Source organism: Schistocerca serialis, chromosome 4 (genome assembly GCF_023864345.2).
Source record: "Schistocerca serialis cubense isolate TAMUIC-IGC-003099 chromosome 4, iqSchSeri2.2, whole genome shotgun sequence".
In the NCBI taxonomy this organism is placed as follows: domain Eukaryota; kingdom Metazoa; phylum Arthropoda; class Insecta; order Orthoptera; family Acrididae; genus Schistocerca; species Schistocerca serialis.
The window spans coordinates 625,132,563-625,158,485 of record NC_064641.1 but is presented as its reverse complement, the minus strand read 5'-3'; the positions used below and the strand labels follow the sequence as shown (position 1 = coordinate 625,158,485).

Below are 25,923 nucleotides of genomic sequence, written 5' to 3'. Positions count from 1 at the left end.
AATAGTAGAATCATTGTCCTATCTAGTAAGCAGCATCGAGCGAAATCAGGGCATATCAGCTGGCATCATCAATGGGGAATCATCGGTACAATACAGACACACACAACAGGGATGACAGACAACACAGTCCACACAGCGAAATACCAGGACAAGAGAGCAAAACCAAATTGGACACCAAGATGTAGTAACTATCACCATAGCAATGGTGAACAGCTAAATGATCACAATCACTGTCAGAACACAACTGTGGTCTGAGCCCCAGCTTAATAGGCCCTCCATGAGCGCTGATAGGCCAGTGCAATGGGTTTGGCCCGTGCGTAGTGCTGTGGTGGCAACAGTAGCGCTCACAGATTACAGGGACGCCGCCTAGCAGCTGTCATCTATGTCCATGCCTTCTGGTGGGCTGTCAAAATTGTCAGGTGGGTGTACCAGATCCAATAAATTTCCTCAACAGTGTTTCAAGAAAACAACATTATCTTCCCTCCAGGGCATTGTTTTAATGTCTTCTTTTAAAATCCAACCTACTGGGGAACTCAAACGCTAGAGCAGTAGTCAAAAATAGTTCACGAATTGTTCTATATGCTGTATCCTTTGTAGGTGAGCTACTCTTTCCTACAACTCTCCCAATAAGCCAAAGTTGACCACTCACCTTCTCTACTAATGTCCTTATATGTTTGTACCATTTCATATTGCTTTGCAAGGTATTTAATAGACATGTCAAGCAGCACACCACTAACACGGTTTTCAAACATTAAAGAATTGTTTTTCCTACTCATTTTCATTGAAGATTTTCCTGCATTTAGAGCAAGCTGCCACACATCACACCAACAGAAATTTTTGTAAGTCATCCTGCAACATTCTACAGTCACTGTATAAAGATACTTTCCCATATACTACAGCGCCATCAGCAAACAGTTGCCCATTGCTGCTCACCCTGTTTATCGGAAAATTTATGTATATAAAGGACAACAGTGGTCTTATCACACTTCCCTGAGGTACCCACGATGACACCCTTGTTTCTGATAAACACTCAACATCAATAACAATGTGCTGTGTTCTATTGCTTAAGAAGCCTTCAACCGACTTTCATATTGGGAACCTAGTCAGTATAGTCAGACCTTTGTTAACTGTCTGTGCTGGGGAACTTTCCAGAAATCTAGTGATATGGTGTCTGCCTATTGCCTTTCATCCATAGTTCACAGGATATCACATGAAGAAAAGAGCCAGCTGAATTTTCCACAAGCAATGCTACCTAGACCCGTATGAGTGCTAAAGCGCTGCTTCCTGGACTTGGGTAGGCGCACCGGCCCCGGGTCGAATCTGCCCAGCGGATTAACGACGAAGGCCAGTGTGCCAACCATTCTGGACGTGGTTTTAGGTGGTTTTCCACATCCCAGTAGGTGAATACTGGGCTGGTCCCCATGTCCCGTCTCAGTTAAAGGATTCGCAGACATTTGAAACACGTTCACACTATTTCATGATTTACACTAGACGAAGATAGCTAGGGTACACTGATTCCGTCCCATGGAGAATGGGGTGGTGGCAGGAAGGGCATACGGCCACCCCTTAAAATTAACCATGCCAAATCCAATTGTGATAATGCCGAATCTGCGAAAACTATGGGACAAAGGCACTAGGGAAAGAAGAAGAATGCTATCTAGACCTGTGTTGATTTGTGGACAGAAACTTCTCTGTCTCAAGGAAATTTATTAGTTTTGAACCTATAATATGTTCAAGAATTCTGCAGCACACGGATGTTAAGATTATGGATCTACAATTTTGTGGGTCCAATCTTGTACCCTTGATCTATACAGGAGTCACCTACACTTTTTCCCAGTTGCTTGTGTCTTTGCACTGGGCAAGAGATTTGCGATAAATATAAGCTAAGTAAGGGGCCAATGCTATAAAGTATACTGTGTAAAATTGAACTGGAATGCCATCTATATCTTGTGACTTACTTGTTTTCAACTGTTTCAGTTGCTTCTCCACCACACCAAAGAAGCCTATTTCTATGTCCTCCATGCGAGAGTCTTTGAAACCATCAAACAATGGTATGCCTGTACAATCTTGCTGAATGAGTGATTTCTCACACAACATTTAAAACTCTAGCTTTCTTTTTACTGCTTCTATTGCCACACCAGACAGTCAACAAGAGACTGGATAAAAGACTTCAACCCGCTTAACACTTCAGCTGCCGGCCATGTAAACTGTGCCATTTCTTAGAATGCCAGCGTTTTTTGCTAATATTGTACATTTGTTTTACAGAAAACTAGCCTACATTTTGTTGTGGTACTAACTTTTTACGAAAGCCGGCATCTTCTTCTTCCTGAAAATGTATATACAGCTTCTTTGATCGTTTGGTTTTTTTTTTTTTTCCTTATATTTTTAATGATTGTAAGGTTTTATAAAATATACAAAAGTTTACAGAAATGAAAAACATGTTTTACTGACATTTTATTCCTCACAATCTGTGGTTTTACATCCATTAACAGAAAACTTGTATCCTAAGTCCATAATTATTATAAATTGTTACATAAAAGATTCACAAAGTACAATGTTTTTTCATGTCATATATTCTGAAACATGGTTCTTGGCACATTGTGAGTCTGCACTCTCTGCACTGGTATGTCGTGTCTCTTCTTGTAGACTTTCCTATTTCCTTTTTTCCTTTTGCTGAGCACACTTTGCACATTCTCTGGATTCTTCCTTTACCTGGTGGAGGTGGTATTTTTTCCAGGAAATGCTTTAATGTAGATAGTCTACTTAGGTGTCTACACATATTGTTAGTTCTGCACATAATACCTTCACAAATTTAGACAAAGATATCTTCTTACTTTTTACCTTATTGTGAAGAATGCATGCATTCACCAAACACATAAGGAAACAATGAAATGCAAGTTTTCTCAACCATTTCACTGTTCTGTGTTCAAAAACCCCATACGACATCCTCTGATCAGATAGATCAACCCCAATCTTTTTGCTACTGTACTCCACAACACAGGCAGGGATGTCTGGTGCTTAGCATGTATACATTTCTTTTATCTTTCCAGCATACTGCTAAAACATTCCCATTCCTACAGAAAATCTGCTCATCTCTTTGTATGCTAGGTGATTTCAGTGCCTGAAGCATTGCCCTCCTGTTCTTCATAATAGTTCCAACAAGGCCTGTCTTCTCACTTTCTAATTCTCTTGCAAGAATAGGGCTTGTATAAAAACAATCAGTAAATCATGTATGCCCCTTACCTGCTAGGGTGCCAAGTAGAGTTTTCACAATGTCAACCACAACATTGCTTTGGCCACAGAAAATCTGGAAATTCCAAATATAACCAGAGTTAGACTCTGAGAGCATATGTAATTTCATGCCATATTTGCCAGGTTTTTGTGGCATATACTGCTTGAAATAAATTCTGCCTCTAAATTTACACATGCCTTCATCAACCGTTATGTCTTGGTCAGGAAGGTACACCTGCTGAAACCGTAAAAGGATGGTTTCAACTAGAGGGTGGACTTTGTGTAATGGATCGTACCCAGGTACACCTCTCTTGATTTCCAATGAATTATCATTCAAATGGAAGTATGACATAATCTGTAGGAATCTGTTTCTGGTCAACAGATTTGGGCAGTAGTTGCAAGACACACAAGGATCTTGGCTCCAATGATCTTGTATAAGGGGCTTTTGGCTGATGCTCATGTGGAAAATTACAGCCAGGAATTTTTTTTACTTCCACTAAAGTGACACTGTCCAACCAAACATCCTGCATGCAGGAGTGAGCCGACCTGCACTTGTCAGTTGCCTTAGCTTCTGTATGGCATAAAGAGTTGTCTGCTTTTTGAAATGAGCAAGAAGGTCCCTGTCCATGAAATATGAAAAGAAATCCAGAACTGAAGAGTCGGCATTTAATTCACATAAATCTGTGACACCATGGTTCCCACTAAAAATGTCTATACTTGGTAAACAGTCTATATCAGTCCACTCCTCTGTAGACCCAGTACGATCTCTTGCTGTGCCACCCCTTTGGCTTGGCCTCCTTTCACTGTCATCAGGACGGATATTTTGTGGTTCTACATCCATAATAGAATCACATTCATTCTCTCTGGTAACCGCCTGCTGCACTGCTAGCTGTAACTCTGTGACACTCATCCCTGGCACAACCTGCTACCCTGGTTTTTATTTTTTACTATCAGTTTACTGACTGGTTTGATGTGGCCCACCATGAATTCCTCTTCTGAGCCAACCTTTTCATCTGAGAGTAGCACTTGCAACCTACATCCTTAATTATTTGCAGGATGAATTCCACTCTTTGTCTCCCCCTACAGTTTTTACTCTCTACAGCTCCCCCTAGTGCCATGGAAGTTTTCCTTGATGTCTTAAAAGGTTTCCTGTCATCCTGTCCCTTCCTCTTGTCAGTATTTTCCATATATTCCATTCTTCACCGATTCTGTGGAGAATGTCGCCATTCCCTCCCGTTCAACCCAGCTAATTTTCAATATTTTTCTAAAGCATCATGTCTCAAATGCTTCGATACACTTCTGTTCCAGTTTTCCAGCAGTCCATGTGTCACTACCATACTATACTGTGCTCCAGATGTACATTCTCAGAAATTTCTTCCTCAGATTAAGGTCTACACTTGATACTAGTAACTTCTCTTGGCCAGGAATGCCCTTTTTTGCAGTGGTAGTCTGCTTTTTATGTCCTCCTTGCTCCATCCATCATGGTTTATTTTGCTGTCTAGATAGCAGAATTCCTTGACTTCATCTACTTCATAATCCCCATGTTTGATGTTATGTTTCTCGCTGTTCTTATTTCTGCTTCCTCTCATTACTTTCATCTTTCTTCAATTTACTTTCAATTTATATTCTGTACTTATTAGACTGTTCATTTCATTCCACAGATCCTGTAATTCTTCTTCACTTTTACTGAGGATAACAATGGCACCAGTGAATGTTATGACTGATATCATTTCACCTTGAATTCTAAACCTACTCTTGAACCTTTCTTTTATTTCTGTCACTGCTTCTTCAATGTATAGATTGAAGAGTAGGGGCAAAAGACTACATCCCTGCCTTATACCCTTTTAATCCAAGCACTTCATTCTTAGTCCCCCACTCTTACTGTTCCCTTTTGGTTCTTGTATGTACCTGTCTTTTCCTGCTGCTTACCTCTACTTTTCTCAAAATTTCAAACATCTTGCACCACTTTACACAATCAAATGCTTTTTCCAGGACAACAAATTCTGTGAGCAAGTCTTTATTTTTCTTCAGTCTTGCTTCCATTATCAACTGCAACATCAGAAGTGCCTCTCTGGTGCCTTCACTTTTCCTAAAGTCAAACTGATCATCATCCAACAGTTCCTCTATTTTCTTTGCCATTATTCTGTGTATTATTCTTGTCATCAACCCACATGCATGAACTGTTAAGCTGATTGTTGGCCCTTTCTGTCTTCAGAATTGTGTGCATGATGTTTAACCCAAAGTCTGATGGTATATTGCCGGTCTCATACATCCAATGCACTAAAGTGTTAATCGTTTTGTTGCCACCTCCTCCAACAGTTTTAGAAATTCTGATGGAATTATTTATGCCTTCTGCCTTACGTGATCTTGAGTCCTCCAAAACCCTCTCAAGTCCTGACAGTAATACTGGATTTCCTATCTCTTTCCGATCTGGTCCTGTTTCTTCTTCGATCATGTCATCAGACAAGTTTTTCCCCTCATAGAGGCCTTCCATATACTCTTTCCACCTATCTGCTCTCTCCTCTGTATTTAACAGTGAAACTCCCATTGCACTCTTAATGCTACTGCCCCTGCTTTAATTTCACCAAAGGTTGTTCTGACTTCCCTATATGCTGACTCAGTTCTTCTGAAAGTCATTTCTTTTTCAATTTTAACACTTTTTTCATTTCTTTTTCAATTTTAACACTTTTTTCAGGCAGCTATTTTGCCTTAGCTTCCACAAATTTTCTGTTTATTTCAGTTCTAAATGACTTGTATCTTTGTATTCCTGTTGTACTTACTTTTTTTGTCAGTCAGCCGAAGTATTTCTTCTGTTACCCATGATTTCTTCCCAGTTATCTTCCTTGTACCTATGGTTTTCTTTCCAGCTTCTGTAATTGCCCTTTTTAGAAATGTCCATTCCTAGTCAAATGAACTCTCTCCTGACCTAATAATTATTGCAGTATCTACAATCGATGGTCGAAGTAGAGAAGATATAAAATGTAGACTGACAATGGGGAGGAAAGTGTTTCTGAAGAAGAGAAATTTGTTAACATCGAGTATAGATTTAAATGTCAGGAAGTCGTTTCTGAAAGTATTTGTATGGAGTGTAGCCATGTATGGAAGTGAAACATGGACGATAAGTGGTTTAGACAAGAAGAGGATAGAAGCTTTCGAAATGTGGTGCTACAGAAGAATGCTGAAGATTAGATGGGTAGATCACATAACTAATGAGGAGGTGTTGAATAGGATTGGGGAGAAGAGAAGTTTGTGGCACAACTTGACTAGAAGAAGGGATCGGTTGGTAGGACATGTTATGAGGCATCAAGGGATCAACAATTTAGTATTGGAGGGCAGCGTGGAGGGTAAAAATCGTAGAGGGAGACCAAGAGATGAATACACCAAGCAGATTCAGAAGGATGTAGGTTGCAGTAGGTACTGGGAGATGAAGAAGCTTGCACAGGATAGAGTAGCATGAAGAGCTGCATCAAACCAGTCTCAGGACTGAAGACCATAACAACAACAACAACAACAACATCTACAATCCCAGAGAACTTTAAGCATATATCTTCATTCCTTCGTATTTCCATATCTCACTTCTTTGCAAGTTGTTTCTTGCTGACTAGTCTCTTAAACTTTAGCACACTCTTCATCATTAGTAAATTATGATCTGCATCCATATTTTCTCGTAGGTATACCTTACAATTCAATATGAGGGTGGTTTGAAAAGTTCTCGGAACGGAATAGAAAAAAAGTATTTACATCACCGATTTTTTTTTTTTTTTTTTTTTTCAATGTAGTCTCCTTGTAGATTAATGCACTTGGTCCAACGATGTTCCAGTGCCTTGATCCCATCTCAAAGATGAGTTTCCTCGAGGCCTGCAAAATAGCGATCAATTCTTCGTTTGAAGTGAATCTTCATCCGCCAAGAAAAATTTTCAGTTCTGGAATGAGATGGAAGTCTGACGGAGCCATATCAGGTGAATAAGGTGGGTGTGGAAACAGTCCATATCTTAGTTCGTGTAATTTTGCCAAGGCGATGTCACATGCGTGCGGCCACGCATTGTTTTGATGGAAGATGACTTTCTACCTTGCTAAATGTGGCCTTTTATCGTGTATCTTTTGTTGCAATTTGCCCAGGAGGTAAGCATAGTATTCTCCTGTAATTGTTTGCCCAATGGGGAGATAATCCACAAACAGAATCCCCTTTGCATCCCAGAACACTGATGCCATGACCTTTCCTGCCATAGGAATTGTCTTTGCTTTCTTTGGTGGTGGAGAAGCAGCATGTTTCCACTGCTTTGATTATTGTTTTGTCACTGGGGTATAGTAGCATACCAAAGTTTCATCTATGGTCATAAATCGGCATAAAAAATCTTGTTTGTTCCTCCTAAAATGGGCCAAACATTGTTCCAATATGTCCATTCTCATGCATTTTTGATCCAGCGTCAAGAGTCGTGGCACCCATCTTGCAAATAATCTTTTCATTTCTAATTCTTCATTTAAAATGTGATATACCCATTCAGATGACATCTGGAAAGCACGGGCAATTTCACGCACTTTCAATCAGTGATCCTCCATGACCATTTTGTGCACTTTTGCAATGATTTCTGGAGTAGTGACACATCTTGGCCGACCACTGTGCAGATTTTCACCTAAGTTCTCCTGACCAAATTGTCCACTTTGCAAGAGTTGAATATGAAGGAGCAGAGTCCCCCAGTGTATTCTGGAAATCGGCATGAATGTCCTTTGCTTTCATACCTTTCTTTACAAAGTACTTAATCCCTGCCTGAATCTCGATTTTTTCCCACTTTTCCATTATGCGGGAGCAACTGCAGAGCCATGTCACCGCCACAGCTCTCTTCCAAGAGCACTGACGTGGCATGTGTTTACAGGCAACAGTCCAATGAATGTCATGTGAACAACTCGTTGCACTAGCACTGACCTCTCATGGTGATCCCAAGAACTTTTAAAACCACCCTCGTATCTGATATTCCAATCTCTGACTGAACATGATTCAATCCCATAAAACTCTGCATCTGGGCCACATGGCAAGTGAGAAACTGCACCTGTGTGTGAGTGCTGCATGGTGGGCCTACAATGGATATCATAGATATAATTACTAAGGAACAACAGCCACTATTGCAACTGTTGCACTGTGTTATCATGAAGTTTCAAGCAGGAACTGAATAGTGAAATAGGGGCTTGCAATTAGCTATTAGGTAAAGCTTTGCACCATAGAGACAAAGTGAGACTTCTTGACACCAACACATCTTTCTCTATTTTTAAGTAATTCTGTTGGGCTAAATTGACTGTTTGAGATGTAAATACAATGGACTGTTTTGTGGCAGTGGCCTATTTGTTGGACCGCACTCATCACAGCCGCAATCAGAGGCATTGGTGCCTAGTATTAAACATTTACTGGATTGAATGTTGCTAAACTTGGGTAATATTTAAGTTGCAAGAAATCTATATGGCATACCTCTGACAACATGAATTCAATTCATTTGTACCAAGTGGAAATTTGAAAGCCCACCATTTACGGCACACAACGCTCTTGATGAAAGTGGTGCCATCACGCACCTGTTGTCACAGCCTGAGACCTATGGCAGAGAGGAATGGGGTTTTTCCTCTCACAGTGTCCAATGGTGTGAAGCTTGCTGGTAGTATTGGTCACATTCGGTAATTGTGTGATTTTTTATGCCTGGTGCCAGCAAGATGTGGAGATTATTTGAGTAGATATCTAGTGGCAGCTTTTTGATCATGCCATTGGTTGCAGCAAAGTGATGTGATATACCATCTGGTACTTTGCTAAAAGGCAGCTGTGCTTTGAGTGTTCTGGCTCGGAGGTTGGATGGTGGTCATCCAGACAAGGCTTCCTACGGTATCAACTGGAAAGCCAACATTGTGTAGTTTTGCATATGATTTAGTGTGCACCCTGAGCAATTCATATCACGGATTTAGAAACTAGATTTTGTTTCTGCTTGATTGTTGCTATCTGGGAGACTTTTATGTATGCTCTGTGTGTGAAACTGTTGAGGAGACCACGAACTACACCTGCTGGCTATTACCCTATCCTGTGAGTGGTATTTCTAGAATTGAATGTTGTGGAATTAACAGAAGACATGTGCTGACTTCGTTACTGAAGGAGTGCACTATTAGTGGAGGCAGTCGAGTGAGGTCGAGCGAATCTGGACGCTATCACGAGGATATGACTCTTAAGTCTGCTGTGTTTTATTGTTTTAAGCATTGGTTCATTGAAATTTGTGAGTTCACTGCGCCCTTATAGAGTCAGACTATAGGAATTGTGAAATGAACCCTGTCATTTTCGACCACATGCCACAAAGGGCGCAGATGCACCATGAGATGAGGAAACTCACAAGCGTCTATTATCTATTGAGAGCTAAGCGGTGTAGTGTACGAGTGAGGCAGACCAGAACCCACATCATAGGGAAACCCAACAGAAGTCGTTTGTGGCCAAGGAGATGTAGCAGTGTTAAATATGGCGGACCTAAGATCGGCCATAAAGGGAAACATTCATGAATACTATTTAATTCTGTAATATTGCAGAGAATCAAGACACAGTAATTTTAATCTGCCACACTCCATAAATTTTCATGGTGATCTCAATAAAACTTGAATATTGATCATATCTATAATAGTTTAGGATTTACTGTTAAAGTGAAATTAACAAGTTTTGTAACAAACACCTGAATGATAAAATCTGAACAGTTTGGTCAATCTTAACGATCGACATTTCATATAGAAGTTCATCATTAAAATGACAAACACTGTAAATATCAACTCTGCAACTTTATTTGTTTAAAAGATATAGTAAATTTAATCATCAGTATTTACAATTAAGCATCAGAGCATCATTTCCTCCACACAAAACACATTGAACAATGACAGTACGACACCTTACTGAATCATTAGGTAATATAATATTTGTTGTATAGTTTAGAGCATAATAGTTACTTTTGTTCTTTATTTATTTATCAATAAGCACATTGGTGCAAGGCTACTGGCCATAGCATTCAAAGCTAAGAAGGAAGTTGTATAGGTTTTATGTAAAAGAATTTAACGTTTATTATGTAATGGATATTATTGTTACTTTATTTAGATCGTGAAAGTGCTCAAGCTTTGATTATTTAAATATGTTAAGATGTAAAATGATGTAGAATAAGCTGTAGCCAATCAGATGGATGGCTTCAGGAAAGGGAACTGTCCTAGTCAGTTGAGAGAGGATATTCGGCGGGCAGGAAACACGGCCGCGGACAGGCAGAGGGAGTGCTGGTGCAGTTGCAAAAATGGACAGTTTGGCTGCAGATAGTTCAGCAAAGAGTACAGTTCGGATGCAGACATGAAAGCAGATGGCCTGTCGGTCTTAGGCAGCTAGGAAATGAAACGACTTAGAAAATTTTGCGTTGTGGGGTATCGCAGGACTTATTCTCTGTGCGGTGAGCAGCTGCGCACCTGGTGTGAACTCTCATTTTTCACATACGTAACTTGTATTTCGCGATGAGATTGTGAATGATCAAACTGTGTCAAATGGATATGCCCTCGAGTGTAACAGTAACTCTAAATACGACTATCTTCGCTATTAGTTTTCTTTCTGAATAAACATTACTCTAACCAAATCGCAACTGTATGGCCTACGTCATTTATGGATTGTTAATTTAGTTTCTGATATTATTATTACTGTTATTATATGTTATGTTAACTTCGTATTTTGCAAACTTGTCATCAGCCAGACAATTTAACCAAAGGGTCACAAGTGACTTATTTAGGCATGTAATGCAACTTGTGCGGTTCAACCTCTAGATGAATTTGGGCCAAGACATTTCGATGAAGACGAACCGCATGTGAGCCCGAACATCTCTGGGATGTTAGCTCGCTACTTGCTGGCCTCTTTAAGGTTAAATAATCTCATGCTCAAGCTACCTTGTTTGTATGGACCAATAATATGAGCTGTGTCAGAAATAGAATCCAAGTGAACTTTGAGTTCTACACATACACCTACATTTACAAGTTCTACCTCTACATCTACATCTACATAGATACTCTGCAAGCCCCACCATAAGGTGCATGGTGGAGGATACCCTGTACCACTATTAGTCATTTTGTTTCCTGTTCCACTCGCAAACAGAGCTTGGGAAAAAAAGACTATCTACATGCCTCCATACGAGCCCTAACTTCTTGTATCTTATCCTTGTGGTCCTTACGCACAATGTAGGTTGCTGGCAATAGAATCATTTGGCAGTCAGCTTCAAAGAGTGAGTCTCTAAATTTACTGAACAGTGTTAATCAAAAAACATGTTATCTTCCCTCCAGGGATTTCCATTTGAGTTCCTGAAGCATCTCCATAACACTTACGTTTGATCTGAACCTACCGGTAACAAATCTAACAGCCTGCCTCTGAACTGCTTCAATGTCCTCCTTTAACCTGACCTGCACAGATCCCAAACACTCGAGCAGTGTTCAAGAATGGGTCACACTAGTTTCTCCCAATAAACCAAAGTCAACAATTTCTTTTCCATAGCACAAGTCTTCATACATTCATTTCATTTCATTTAGCTTTGCAATGATACATCCAGATATTTAAGTGGCAGTACAGTACTAATGCTGTATCCAAACATTACAGGTTTGTTTTTCCAACTCATCTGCACTATGAACCTTTATTATTTTACTGCTCAACCTTGTATCCCTGGAATGCATGCACTTTCGATATACTTAATATGTTTCACTGATCAGCACCAGGTTTGCTCAATTGTTTCATTGTACATAACTGAGGTAAGCTTGTATTAGTGGCTTAAGTTGGATTTAGTACACATACTGGTCCTCTATAATCAACTATAACTGCAAGTGGAGCATTGCAGTTTGCCTGTTGTTGTTACTGTGTGCGCTGCTACTGCACAATCACGGTGTTCATTGCCTTGCCAGGCATGTGTGTCTTATTCTACGATTAGCAAAGTCAATGATAAATTAGGCTTACTTCCCTGCCTCTGGTCATCTACTGCCATATGCTGGGACTACCTTCTGTTAATCTGGCTACTCCTTGTCTAGTGATGAGGGGCTATCCCATGCCAAGAACTAAGATCTATATTAAGCTCTGGCTAGTTCCAGTTGAAGAATCGGTTAGCATCCATTAGTTATAAGTCATGACATCTCATAGGGGCTACTGCATTAGTTTAACTGACATTATAGACTTCAGGACTAGATAGATTCAAAGAGTGATCTATATGGACATTAGTTTATGTGTAGCTGAATTAGTGGCCACCAACCTGTCCACGCTAGAAATGATCACCGCTAACTTGGGGTTTGTTAGTATATGTATGTGTAGCTAACCTGTGGTGTGTGACCCAACCCAGTGAACTGTAATGCCCTTCACAGCTAAACTGGTACGTTCAGTTCACCTATCAAAGAGTTCACTTAATATATAAGCCAGCCAAGCATTACTGACTGTAAATGTTTTAACTTCATGTGGCATCACTGAATCGAGAATTATAAACGTGTTGTTTCATTAGTATTACAAAAATAACTGTTTATGTCTTTAACAATTTTTAACATCAAGCATTAACAAGTCTTGCAAGAATTTATCATGTTTACGCAAGCTAGGGAATTTACAAGTTTGGTCAATTTATTGTTTTATTTGTTGCATTTGTGAAGGGCCAACCTGCCAGCTAGCTATGCCAATAGAGGCAGATAGTGCTTGAAACCTAGCATATTACTCATTTAGCTTTCTGTTACAGAGTGAGGTTGTTTCTGTTCCAATTACTTTGGCCCCAAGTGCTCTGATGGTCTTGCTGTTCTTGACATCAACATCACATTGTCCAAATGGCCTCCTTCCAGGGACATCATGGGGTCATGATCCACGATCTCAAATTCTTTTGCAATTGTAATTTTGAAGACATAAAGCTAAGAAAGAAAGGAAACTAACAAAGAAACTTTGAGTCACCGCAATCTACTCTCAATAGAAAAACCCCAGCATTTCCCTTCTAAATCACATTACGCTGGGTAGTGGGACACCTTTTTTACACAAATGATTAAGAAGGTAGGCAATTTGTGCCTAGTCACAATACCAATGTATTTTCAATAACAAGTATTACCAAGGAGGGTCTTCATGCAAAAAAATGTTAACTGTTGTTGGCTCGTATTAACTATGGACTGGAATGAGGTACTAATGTGTAAGTAGGGCCCAGAACTCGAAGATATCATTTAGCACACTCTTAGAAATACCAACACACTTTCAGTTTCATGCACTACTAAGTAGGCAAATTACATTAATTAATGGTGATTTTTACTCATATCCCACTTCTTAAGGAGGTATTGATGAATTAGCAGGACCCTGAACTAAAAAATCTTGAATAAGGCATTACATCAATTTTTGACAAAGTAATATAATTGGATAGATAAAAAATATACTGACCAAGTGGCAGCAGACACACACATCCCGTCTGGTAAGTCTCCACTGACCTGCGGTTCTGTCTGACTTTCCCGAAAGCTACCCTTCTCCTAGACCTTTTACTTCACCCGACTTCCTTCCCCTTCAACCCTTCAGCCTGAAGAAGGAGACACTGGCTCCGAAAGCTTGCCTAATTATAATCTTCTTTAATGTGTGTGTTCTGCCACTGCTTGGTGAGTAGATTTTTTTTAACTATTCAATTATATTATTTTGTCGAATATGACATTCATTGTGAAAAGTCACATCTACTATTGAGACTTAAATTTATGGATTAAATTTAACCACAAGATTTAAACTTTTATGGAATCTGGTAAGAGACTACACCAAAAATAGTACGTATTTTTTCAAAATTTTAAATATAATGTACCTGACTAGATTGCAAAAGGTGTCACAAAGTACTGCCAATCCTCCCCCCAGCACTGTGAGGGTTAATGGTAGACTTTAAATCACGAAATGAAAACAAATTCTAATTCATTCATTTGGCTTCTTAACTAGCTCCATGGGCATTGCTCATTGGCTTAATGATACTGTGGCTGCGAGTAGCACATGCGATGTATGGGAGCATTCAAATGGGTGTGTGACTTAACACCTCAACTAATCGTTAAATTATTTTCTTTATTCCTTAAATTACTCACTGCCAGGAAAGCCACATTTAACATCACAAATAAAGTACTGGCAGAACTGGACAAAACCAATTTTGTATTAGTGATGACTGAATCAACACTTCCAATGTTTGGTGAGTTGTTTGTTTAATCCTTAAACCATTTACATTTGGACTTCCTATACTACATCCACATAATTGCTGGATGTTAAAAATGTTCTCCAATTGTTATATCATGGCTGGCAGATAAACATACTAATTAATCAATGTTTATCTGCAGTTCTTTGTTACTTCTGTCAATGAATGGTAAATAGTGTAAGGATTCAAATCTAAGAAGGAGACCACCTAGCAGTCGGATTTTTGTAATTTTTTTTATATTGATGGTACCTAAGTTCAGAAATGAAATATCAGTCACCCAAGGCTATTTCACATTGAAAATTTCCAAGGAATTTTAATTCACTAAAATTAAGATAGTTTTCGAGACGCTGGAGACTGATAATTGGGAATCAGTGGGTCATTGGTTTGAATCTTGCTATTGTCTTTTTCTTTATATTTTTTTTATTCAATTAAAATACCCACATCATTTACATATAAAATTCATCAAATATATGTTAATTAACACTTATTAATCATCACTCGTTGTCAAAATGGAAATCTTTTTGTTTCTAATTACATATTGCATGCATTCCAAATATACATTCTTCACTATAAATAATTTGTAGAAGAGCATTTAAATTTTAAAAATTACAAATTTATTAAAAATCTTTTGTAAACTATGGTAATTAACAATTTACACTTGCAATGGGAATGGAATTTTGTGATGGATGTGTAACTAGACACAAGAAGATGTGCAGTTTTCATTACAATAGACTATTAAATACGTGTTGATTAGCATATATCTGACGAATTTAATATTTAAATGATACAGGGGACACCACCTTATTGTAGGCACCTTCAGTGCCAGGCAGGAGGGCTTTCATGCTTCGATGAGGTTAAGAGCTGTGCCGGTCGTAACCAGAGTGGTCTCAACTGTGGAGCCAGATGAAGTGTGTCCCACATCACAAGGTAGGGGGGAATCTATAGGCTAAGTTGTCAACCACTCTAGGAGAGCCAACAACGAAATGAAAGTCCAGTCCTCCATGTTGGGAGTTGAGCGCAGGGTTGATACACCTGCCTTGTAAAAATTCTATTATCGTGTATAATTCAACAAGGAATGCCACATTGCCACTATGAAAACTAACTGTGTTAGGAAGCAGGAATGTGGATTTATCCTCTCTGAGTCTGAGGATGGTGGAGAACTACGCTGGAGAGGGCAGAATGGAGGAAACTTGTTGATGAGACTAAAACCCACTCAGAATTTTAATGCCATGAGGGGAAGAAGGAGAAGGAGGAGAAGAAGAAGAAGAAGAAGAAGAAGAAGAAGAAGAACAACAACAACAACAACAACAAGAGGTATTCGAATGGGAAAGAAAGACCACACTGAGATTCAAACTAGCATTCCACTGGTTACTTGATTACCACTGTTCAATACTACTGGGTGAGCCATGTCACCCGTCTTGAAGACTACCTTAATTTTAGTGAATTGTGGCTCCTTGGAAAACTTCAAATTCAATTTTCTCAATAATTTTTAAGAACTGCATCAAACTGCTTTCGGCCATTGGTATTTCAGTTGTTAACTTCACATACCACATAAACAAAAAAAATTACAAAAATCCAATTGCCAGTTGTTCTCCTTGTAAGTTTTAATCATATTTTGGTAGTCACTCCTGCAGTTTTGGTGCCGCAGGTAGCTCTAATTTACACCACAGATGATTTAAGCTGATTTTATACTACAAAAAAGCATCACATTAATTAATAACTAAGAAACTAATTTGATAAGCATAAGGTTGTCCCATGCTCTCAATTTTGCATTTTAGCCAACATTCAATACCTAATATTAAATGAATCCTGTTGACTTGTGCACATTCTTCAAAGTCTGGCATTTGTCTGTGAATGCTACAATAGTTCATTACTAATGTTTCCACATTTTCATGTCAGGTTTCTTCCTAGGGGTCTAACATGAGTATTTAGAAGAACTCTATGATTATTTGTTTCCAAAAGATATATATAACATTTTTACACATTCAACACAATGTTCATTTATTCATTAATTTATCCCGACTACTAGATACATAATGGATGATTTTTGATATTATCAATCATTAAAGTTAGTATACATAATTATTGTTACCTTTTGCTCTCTGGAATTGTTAAATGAACACTAAGTTAGTGATTTACAGATCTAAATATTTTTTTTATAAAGACAGAGAAAGAGATTCAATAAAATTAAAGGAATTGTAACAAATTGGCGTTAAAGGAATTGTAACAAATTGGCGTTGGGTTACCATATTGAAACTATCAATGCAAAACTACAAGTTTTGATGTTCTATTTCGAAGTATGCAAACCCTTCAGTTGAAGATTAGTAACAAGGACACAGCAATGACAAAAAATTAATTTTAAGTACTCACAGTATTTTGAAGATGCGCTATTGAAATTGTCAACAACTGTTTGACGCTGACTACAAGCTGTAGATCCATCCAATCGACAATATTTGTAGCCATAGTTTTCACACAGCTGTGCCATTAGATCTAATGTCTGTAACATGATACAACCATGAGTTGATCCACTTAGAGTCAGAAAAAATGTAACAAGCATTAAAATATAAGGTTTGTAAGATATTGATCTTTTCACATCTGGTTATCTTGCATGTTTGTTTTGTTGTGGTTCCTAATTAATGATATATAAGTGCTGGTCAGTTGTCAAAAGTGTGTCAATTACAAAGAATTATCTTTTGCAGCAGGTATAAGACCTTTACGTGTAGCAAAGAGACAATTAAGAATAAATACTAACACAGTTGTATTGTCTGTTCATTTTTAATACAAAATATTCTCAGGAAACAAGCAAAGCTGATGATAATGCAATCTAATTATTGAGTCTTAAGTCAGGCAGTGTAACCAGAGAGACAACAATTGTGGATTAAAAATGAAGCACAAAATGAAATGCAGGGGTTATTAATATTGTAACTCATTGTACTCATAGGTAAAAGCACTTGAAAGAAGATATTAAATAATTTCTGTAATAAGTAGTATTAAGAGCTGACCTTTAGTAAGATGTTCATCCTCTATTGAGAGCAACATTAGAGTAAGTTGGTGTCAGATTACAGGATAATTTATACTTTGTTTGTTTTTCTTAATGCTTTACCAAGAGCCAATATAATTTATATGTTTGTATAAAAATAAATAAATATATAAATAAGTGGATGTAACCATTTATGAAGCAGAAATAGATATTGTTGCATTATTATCTAATTTTTTTATGAGCAAACTACAAGCTCAGATTCTCTGAATGTTATATTTGGGACTTAATGTGTTAGATTAGGAACACATTTGTTGTATGAAATATAAGTGTGTTTTAATTAACTCTTAACTGTCATAAGTAATGATTTAAATAGTTTGGTCAACCTTTTCACTTTTTTAAACTCACTATATTGATTTTCAGTTTTATGATAACTAAGCAAAAATAAAGTTTATTCATGGAAAAAAGTTGTCATAACCAATATTTTTGCTTTTCGCCAGATTTTCAATAAAAAAGGCAAATTATACAGCTATCAGGGTTTTGTGTGTGTGACATATGAAAGTTCATTATAAAAAAGGTACATTCCTTTCTTGAATGACAAAATATTCTTTCAAACAATGGAAAATCCAGAATGGAATGTAACAATACCAGAGAAGGAAAGTTGCTATTCACCATATAGTGGAGATGCTGAGTCGCAATAGGCACAACAAAAAGATTCACACAATTACAGCTTTCGGCCATTAAGGCCTTTGTCAGCAGTAGACACTTACACATACACACACACACACACACACACACACACACACACAATTTGCACACACATTTGCAGTCTCAGAGAGATGAGACCGTAGATCTTTCAGCACTTTATCTCAGCTACCTTTACCATAAAATTACAAACAATTGTAACAATTTAAAAACTCTGATAGTGCAAAACAGGACAGCTTTTTTTTTTTTTCAAATAATTACTGAAAAAAAAATTATTTTGATAGTTTACGTAGCTGCTGATTGGCGCACAGATCAATTATCATAACAACAGCAGAAGCCACCACAGCCTGTTCAACTTTCTTCTACTTTGAAATATTTATTTTTTATTCTTATGAGCCTTTCCCATGAACCATGGTCCTTGCCGTTGATAGGGAGGCTTGCGTGCATCGGCGATACAGATAGCCGTACCGTAGGTGCAACCACAACAGAGGGTTATCTGTTAAGAGGCCAGACAAACATGTGATTCCTGAAGAGGACAGCAGCCGTTTCAATAGCTGCGGGGGGAACAATCTGAATGACTGGCTCGTCTGGCTTTGTAACATCAATCAAAACGGCTTAGCTGTGCTGGTTCTGTGAATGGTTGAAAGGAAAGGGAAACTACATCCATAATTTTTCCCGAGGGTATGCAGCTTTACTGTATGATTAAATGATGATGGCGTTCACTGTGGTAAAACATTCCAGAGGTAAAATAGCCACCATTCAGATCTCCGGGCAGGGACTACTCATGAGGACACCATTATCGGGAGAAAGAAAACTGGCTCTCTACAGATCAGAGCATGGAAAGTCAGATCCCTTAATTGGGCAGGTAGGTTAGAAAATTTAAAAAGGGAAATGGATAGGTTAAAGTCAGATATAGTGGGAATTAGTGAAGTTCAGTGGGAAGAGGGACAAGAATTCTGGTCAGGTGAATACAGGGTTATAAATATAAAATCAAATTGGGGTAATGCAGGAGTAGGTTTAATAATGAATAAAACAGCAGGAGTGTGGGTAAGCTACTACGAACAACATAGTGAACATATTATTGTAGCCACGACAGACACGAAGCCCACACCTACTACAGTAGTACAAGTTTATATGCCAACTAGCCCCGCAGATGGCAAAGAGATTGAACAAATGTATGATGAAATAATAAGTTATTCAGACAGTGAAGGGAGACAAAAATTTAATAGTCATGGAGGACTGGAATTCGATAGTAGGAAAAGGAAGAGAAGGAAAAGTAATAGGTGAATATGGAATGGGAGTAAGGAATGAAAGAGGAAGCCGCCTAGTAGAATTTTGCACAGAGGATAACTTAATCGTAGCTAACACCTGGTTTAAGAATCATGAAAGAAGGTTGTATACATGGAAGAGGCCTGGAGACACTGGGAGGTTTCAGATAGAGTATATAATGGTAAGACAGAGATTTAGGAACCACATTTTAAATTGTAAGACACTCCCAAGGACAGATGTGGACTCTGACCACAATCTGTTAGTTATGAACTGTAGATTAAAACTGAAGAAACTGAAAAATGGCTGGAATTTAAGAAGATAGGACTTGGATAAACTGAAAGAACTAGAGGTTCTAGAGAGTTTCAGAGTGAGCATTAGGGGTCAATTGACAAAAACGGGGAAAGAAATACAGCAGAAGAAGAATGGGTAGCTTTGAGAAATGAAATAGTGAAGCAGCAGAGGACCAAGTAGGTAAAAAGATGAGAGCCAGTAGAAATCCTTGGGTAACAGAAGAGATATTGAATTTAATTAATGAAAAGAGAAAGTATAAGAATGTAGTAAATGAAGCAGTCAAAAAGGAATACAAACGTCTCAAAAAATGAGATCAACAAGAAGTGCAACATGGCTAAGCAGAGATGGCTAGAGGACACATTTAAGGATGTGGAGGCATATATCACTAGGGGTAAGACATATACCGTCTAGAGGAAAATTAAAGAGACCTTTGGAGAAAAGAGATCCACTTGCATGAATATCAAGAGCTCAGACAGAAAACCAGTTCTAAGCAAAGAAGGGAAAGCAGAAAGGTGGAAGGAGTATACAGAGGGTCTGTACAAGGGCGATGTACTTGATGGCAATATTATGGAAATGGAAGAGGACATAGATGAAGATGAAATGGGAGATACAATACTGCGTGAAGAGTTTGACAGAGCACTGAAGGACCTAAATCGAAACAAGGCCTCGGGAGTAGACAACACTCCATTAGAACTACTGATAGTGTTGGGAGAGCCAGTGCTGGCAAAACTCTACCATCTGATGAGCAAGATGTATAAGATAGGCAAAATACCATCAAACTTCAAGAAGAATATAATAATTCCAATCCCAAAGAAAGCGGGTGTAGACAGGTGTGAAAATTACTGAACTATCAGTTTAATAGGCCATGGCTGCAAAATACTAACACGAATTCTTTGCAGACGAATGGAAATCTGGTAGAAGCTGACCGTAGGGAAGATTAGTTTGGATTCAGTAGAAATGTTGGAACACGTGAGGCAATACTGACCCTATGACTTACATTAGAAGATGGATTAAGGAAAGGCAAACCTATGTCTCTAGCATTTGAACATTTAGAGAAAGCTTTTGACAATGTTCACTGGAATCCTCTCTTTCAAATTCTGAAGATGGCAGGGGTCTAATACAGGGACCGAAAAGCTGTTAACAATTTGTACAGAAACCAGATGGCAGTTATAAGAATCGAAGGCATGAAAGGGAAGCAGTGGTTGGGAAGAGAGTGAGACAGGTTTGCAGCCTATCCCCAATGTTATTCAATCTGTATATTGAGCAAGCAATGAAGGAAACAAAAGAAAAATTTAGAGTAGGAATTAACATCCATGGAGAAGAAATAAAAACTTTGAGGTTTGCCAATGACATTGTAATTCTGTCAGAGACAGCGAAGGACCTGGGAGAGCAGTTGAACAAAATGGACAGTGTCTTGAAAGAAGCATACAAGAAGAACCACAACAAAAGCAAAATGAGGATAATGGGATGCAGTTGAATTAAATCAGATGATGCTGAGGGAATTACATTAGCAAATGAGACACTTAAAGTAGTAGATGAGTTTTGGTATTTGGGAAACAAAATAACTGATGATGGTCAAAGTAGAGTGGATATAAAATGTAGAATGGCTATGGCGAGGAAAGCGTTTCTGAAGAAGAGAAATTTTTTTGACATTGAGTATAGATTTAAGAGTCATGAAGTTTTTTCTGAAAGTATTTGCATGGAGTTTAGCCATGTATGGAAGCGAAACATGGACGATAAATACTTTAGACAAGAAAAGAATAGATGCTTTCGAAATGTGGCACTACAGAAGAATGCTGAAGATTAGATGGGTAGATCACTTAACTAATGAGGATGTACTGAATAGAATTGGGGAGAAAGGAATTTGTGGCACAACTTGACTAGAAGAAGGGATCAGTGGGTAGCACGTGTTCTGAGACATCATGGGATCACAAATTTAGTACTGGAGGGCAGTGTGGAGGGTAAAAATCATAGAGGAAGATCAAGAGATCAAGACACTAAGCAGATTCAGAAGGATGTAGGTTGCAGTAGTTACTTGGAGGTGAAAATGCTTGCACAGGATAGATTAGCATGGATGGCTGCATCAAACCAGTTTCTGGACGGAAGATAACAACAACAACAACAACAACAACATTCTTATGTGATACATCACCTGCATAGAACTCTTGCAGATCTGACTAAGACAAAGAGGAAACCTGTCACTGAGTTCTAATCCTACTTTAATATTCTCCACACAAAATGCAGTGAAAATTTTTGTGAGTGAAAATAAAATTTTGCTATGACTGATCTTATCACCATTGCGCAAAAGTGTTTCAAACTGTATCACACTGCTTATTAGAAATTTTGGGGAAGGATTTCTGTTTCAAGCAGAATACAAGGATTGCTATTTTGATAATTTGTAAATAACTTTGCCCCTATAAGTGAGCACAACACTTAGGGCATCATTTCACAGCAACAGCAACCAAGTTATACCTTTATTTATTTCCTTTGTTATTTGGCAGGTACTTTTTCCAGAAATTGAGAAGTATTTTCTTAAAGTGAGTTCATTACTTAGTTATTGCATTCTGTTGGATTTAATTTATTTTGCATTTCTTTGTTTTAACTCATGTAGCTCTTGGGCACCCAGCAGTAGTCAATTAACATTGCAGAATATGTACACTGAGGAACGGAAACATTATGATCATCTCCTTAATGGTGCGTTGGCCCACCTTTGGAATGCAACACAAAGGTTATTTTGCAGGATACAGGTTTGACAAGCCCTTGATAAGTTTCCAAAGATATGTGGCACCAGATGTCTATGCACTGATCACCAAATTCCAAAAAATTACAGGTCAGTGGTTGGTAGTCATGGAGCTGGTGCCTGATAGAATTCCAAATGTGTTCCACCAGATTAAGGTCAGGTGAATGTATTGGCATTACATCACCGCACATTCACTATTGTGCTCTTCAAACCAATGTAAAACAATTCTGGCCTTGTGACACAGACACTTATCCTTGTCGAAGCGCCACCACCATCAGGGAAGACTTCACACGTTAAGAAATGCAGGTGGCCCACAGTACATTCATGTAGACCAAAACTGTCTTGGTGCCTTTGATTATCACCTCAGGTCACATGGAAGCCCAACTGAATGTCTCCAATAGCATAATACTGTCCCCATCAGTCTGCATTTTTCGAGCAGCCATTCACCTGAATGATGACAGATCTGGACACTGTCATTGACTTGGTGAACAAAAAACATATCACTCCCATCAGGCACAAATTTCCATTGATACGCAATGTAATCTCAATGACCCTTGCCAACTGCAATCATAATGAATGATGTCATTGGGTCAACATGAGAAAATATAGGTGTCACCTGCTGCAGAGCCCCATGTGGAACAATGTGTGTTGAACGGTGTGGTCTGAAATACTTGTGCCAGCACCAGCACTGTACACTGTCATCAGATCTGCACATATTGCTGCCTATCCTGTTTTACAGAGAGGGCGAGAGTTCAATCGCCATGTACTGTGATGAGGCATGGACATCCAAGACTTTGTCACCTGTTCCACTGTTCCTGAACCATTTTCTGTATATTTTCATGAAAGTAGCACAGTACTAGCTGACCAGTTTTGTCATCACCATGAAGCTCATTTCCGAGCACCAGGCCATAGCAACATGCTATCTATCAAAGTCAGCTATGTCAGTGTATTTCCCCATTTGCAGCCCGCATTGTTGACAGAATGATTCCCTATTTGTCTCCACTTACATTCTTTCCTTACCATATCATGCCACGTGGCAGTAATCAATCTCGCATTGGGCAGTGGTCATAATGTTTTGGCTCATTAGTGCAATTGTGAGATCTATCTTAAATCCTTATACCAACAGAAAAATGTTGATTTTCTCTCTCAACTTGCTATTGGGGCCAATCCCAATTCAACACTTAAGGAATTATATGTTTCCAGTAGGACAGAAAGGTCATGCATCCCCTAAATGATTTTCTTATTACATGTGATACTGTGGCACATACTCGACTAGAGTATCCTTCCTAAGCTGAAGAACTGATTAATTCAACTGCAGATAGTCTGAGCACTTAACCACTATGGTCAATGATGTCTCACAAAATTATATCACCCTCCAGCACAGACTAGCACTGGTCGCTGGTATTTCATTACTAAAAACACACAAAAGGCACCATCATGCTGTCATCTCTCGATGCCTGTGTAGACAGGTCTTGGTGCTGCTCTATCACAGCCACTTGTGGCTAACATAAATGAATGCCCTTGTTAGGCAGTGTGCATACTGATTAAATATCAACACTGAAGCCTAACACCTGGTAAAAGCATGTCCATGATATGTAACTTGGCAGGTGAAATCTCCTCAGTCATTTGCACTGTGCCACACAAAATGTTGGAGCACTTTAATATTCATTTCATGGGGTTTATCCCTAATATCATGAAACTTCAATTATAGATACAAATAACAGAAATCATTTTGTTAATTAAATGTTAATTGAGGCCCTAATAAAAAATGTTGCACCTGAAGACCTTCCATGCACAATCATAACCGACAATTTGCAATTTGGCACAACTAATATTCATCGGTTTTCAAAATGTATTGTATCCAAATGGCATGACAACATGACAATGGTTCCAATTAATACTCAATTCAGTATCAGTCTTAAAGGATGGTAAAAACTTTCACAATAGCATTGTCCAAGGTCATGCAAGATTTTAACTTTCAGGGCCACCTTCACATTGTTTCTCAAGACATACCGGACAGCGCTGGTAGGAGGTAATAACCCGGCAGAAATCCTCCAAGGACAGTCACACTGCCCCCTGACCCCCACCCTCCCCATCATGGTGTTTGGTACAACTTTCAACACCCTCAGGTGAAATTTCATGGCATTATGTTCAGTAGTTGAATTTAGGCAGCAGTTTAACATCGTACAGTGTGTGAATGCTTAGAATCTAGTACTGTGCAGTGACTTCCTGCAAAACAAGGTTTGACACCACACAAATTTCATGCTGGGTTCATAAATATGTATGATGATTTTCCTCCTCCAATTTCCACCACAAAGAATTGGACTGCCAATTGTAAACAAGGCTGTGAAAGTGTTCAACGTAATCTGTGTGAATGATGTCTGAAAATTGCAAACACAACCAATATCAAATTAAAATGTGCACAATATGATCTCGGAAGATCAGTGTATGAAAATTCATGAAATTGTCACGATTTTAAAGACTTCAAAACAATATTTTTACTACATTTTGCATGTAGTATTGCACATAGCAAAGTTTTGTGCAAGATGGGTGGCACACCACCTCATGGTGGATCAAAATTGAATTCACATGACAACTCCCAAACAGCATTCGGCAGATTTTTGTAATAAAAAAAAAAAAATAAATAAAAAATAAATAAAAAAAACTGCAAAAGCAAATCAGGTAAGAGAAGGAATTTATATTTGAAGGTAGATAATGAACTGATCAAAGAAAGCACCAAAATTGCAGGCACATTTAACAGTTTTTTACTGGCAGTAGCAGACAATTTTGGTTTGAGTACTAGATAGCCTACAAAGACAAAGAAAAGCCTACCAAAGCACATCTGATGAAATTCAAATTCATCCTATGTATCCAAAACAAGTTTTCAGAGTAATCTACCCTCTTGATACTAAATATTCACCTGGTCATGATGAAATCTATAGTGCAATAATTCAACTTAATAACATAAATTAGAGGAAAACTCAAACAAGAAAACTTACGAATTCATGAGATGAACTTGCTGACCAGTTCATACTTTTAGGAGGTGAAAAATGCAGTAATGTCAACAGAAAGACATAAAAACAGCTAGCTTTTGAAACTAATAATTCCTTCATCAGGGAAAAGAGAGGGATAGGTTGGGGAAGGTCAAAAAGAAAGGACAGGTCACTCAGACCGCAGGTTGAGAGAGACCCACCCATAGGGGGATGAATGCTTCAGTCCATCATTGTTCCTAGGTTTTTATTCCATAGTTAACAAGAGTTTCACATTTGAAAACGATTTGAGTAGGTAAAAAAATTCAGTTTGGATTCAATGTCAACTAGATGTCACATAACTTGCTTTCTTCTAAAAGGAAGAATATGGAACACATTACCTTCAATATAACCTCTAGTAAGGCAACGGTGTGTTCACATCAAACTTACCTACTGTAACTTACCAATACAACAAAATGTACATATTGTGCTATTCCTCGTGCTCTTATTTACATACTCATGAAACACCTGATTGTTCAACAATGGTAGAAGGTAACA

General features: G+C 38.4%; 1 protein-coding gene across 4 annotated transcripts in view; it reads right to left on the bottom strand.

Annotated features, from left to right (window-relative positions):
- The window catches only part of LOC126475439 (DNA repair and recombination protein RAD54B-like), a 343,815-nt gene that overhangs the window by 93,214 nt on the left and 224,678 nt on the right, over positions 1–25,923 (bottom strand). For all 4 annotated transcript variants that reach the window (XM_050103292.1, XM_050103293.1, XM_050103295.1 and 1 more), the window contains one exon: positions 16,785–16,911. In XM_050103292.1, coding sequence (XP_049959249.1) covers positions 16,785–16,911 — 127 coding nt within the window. The remainder of the gene's footprint in view (positions 1–16,784; positions 16,912–25,923) is intronic.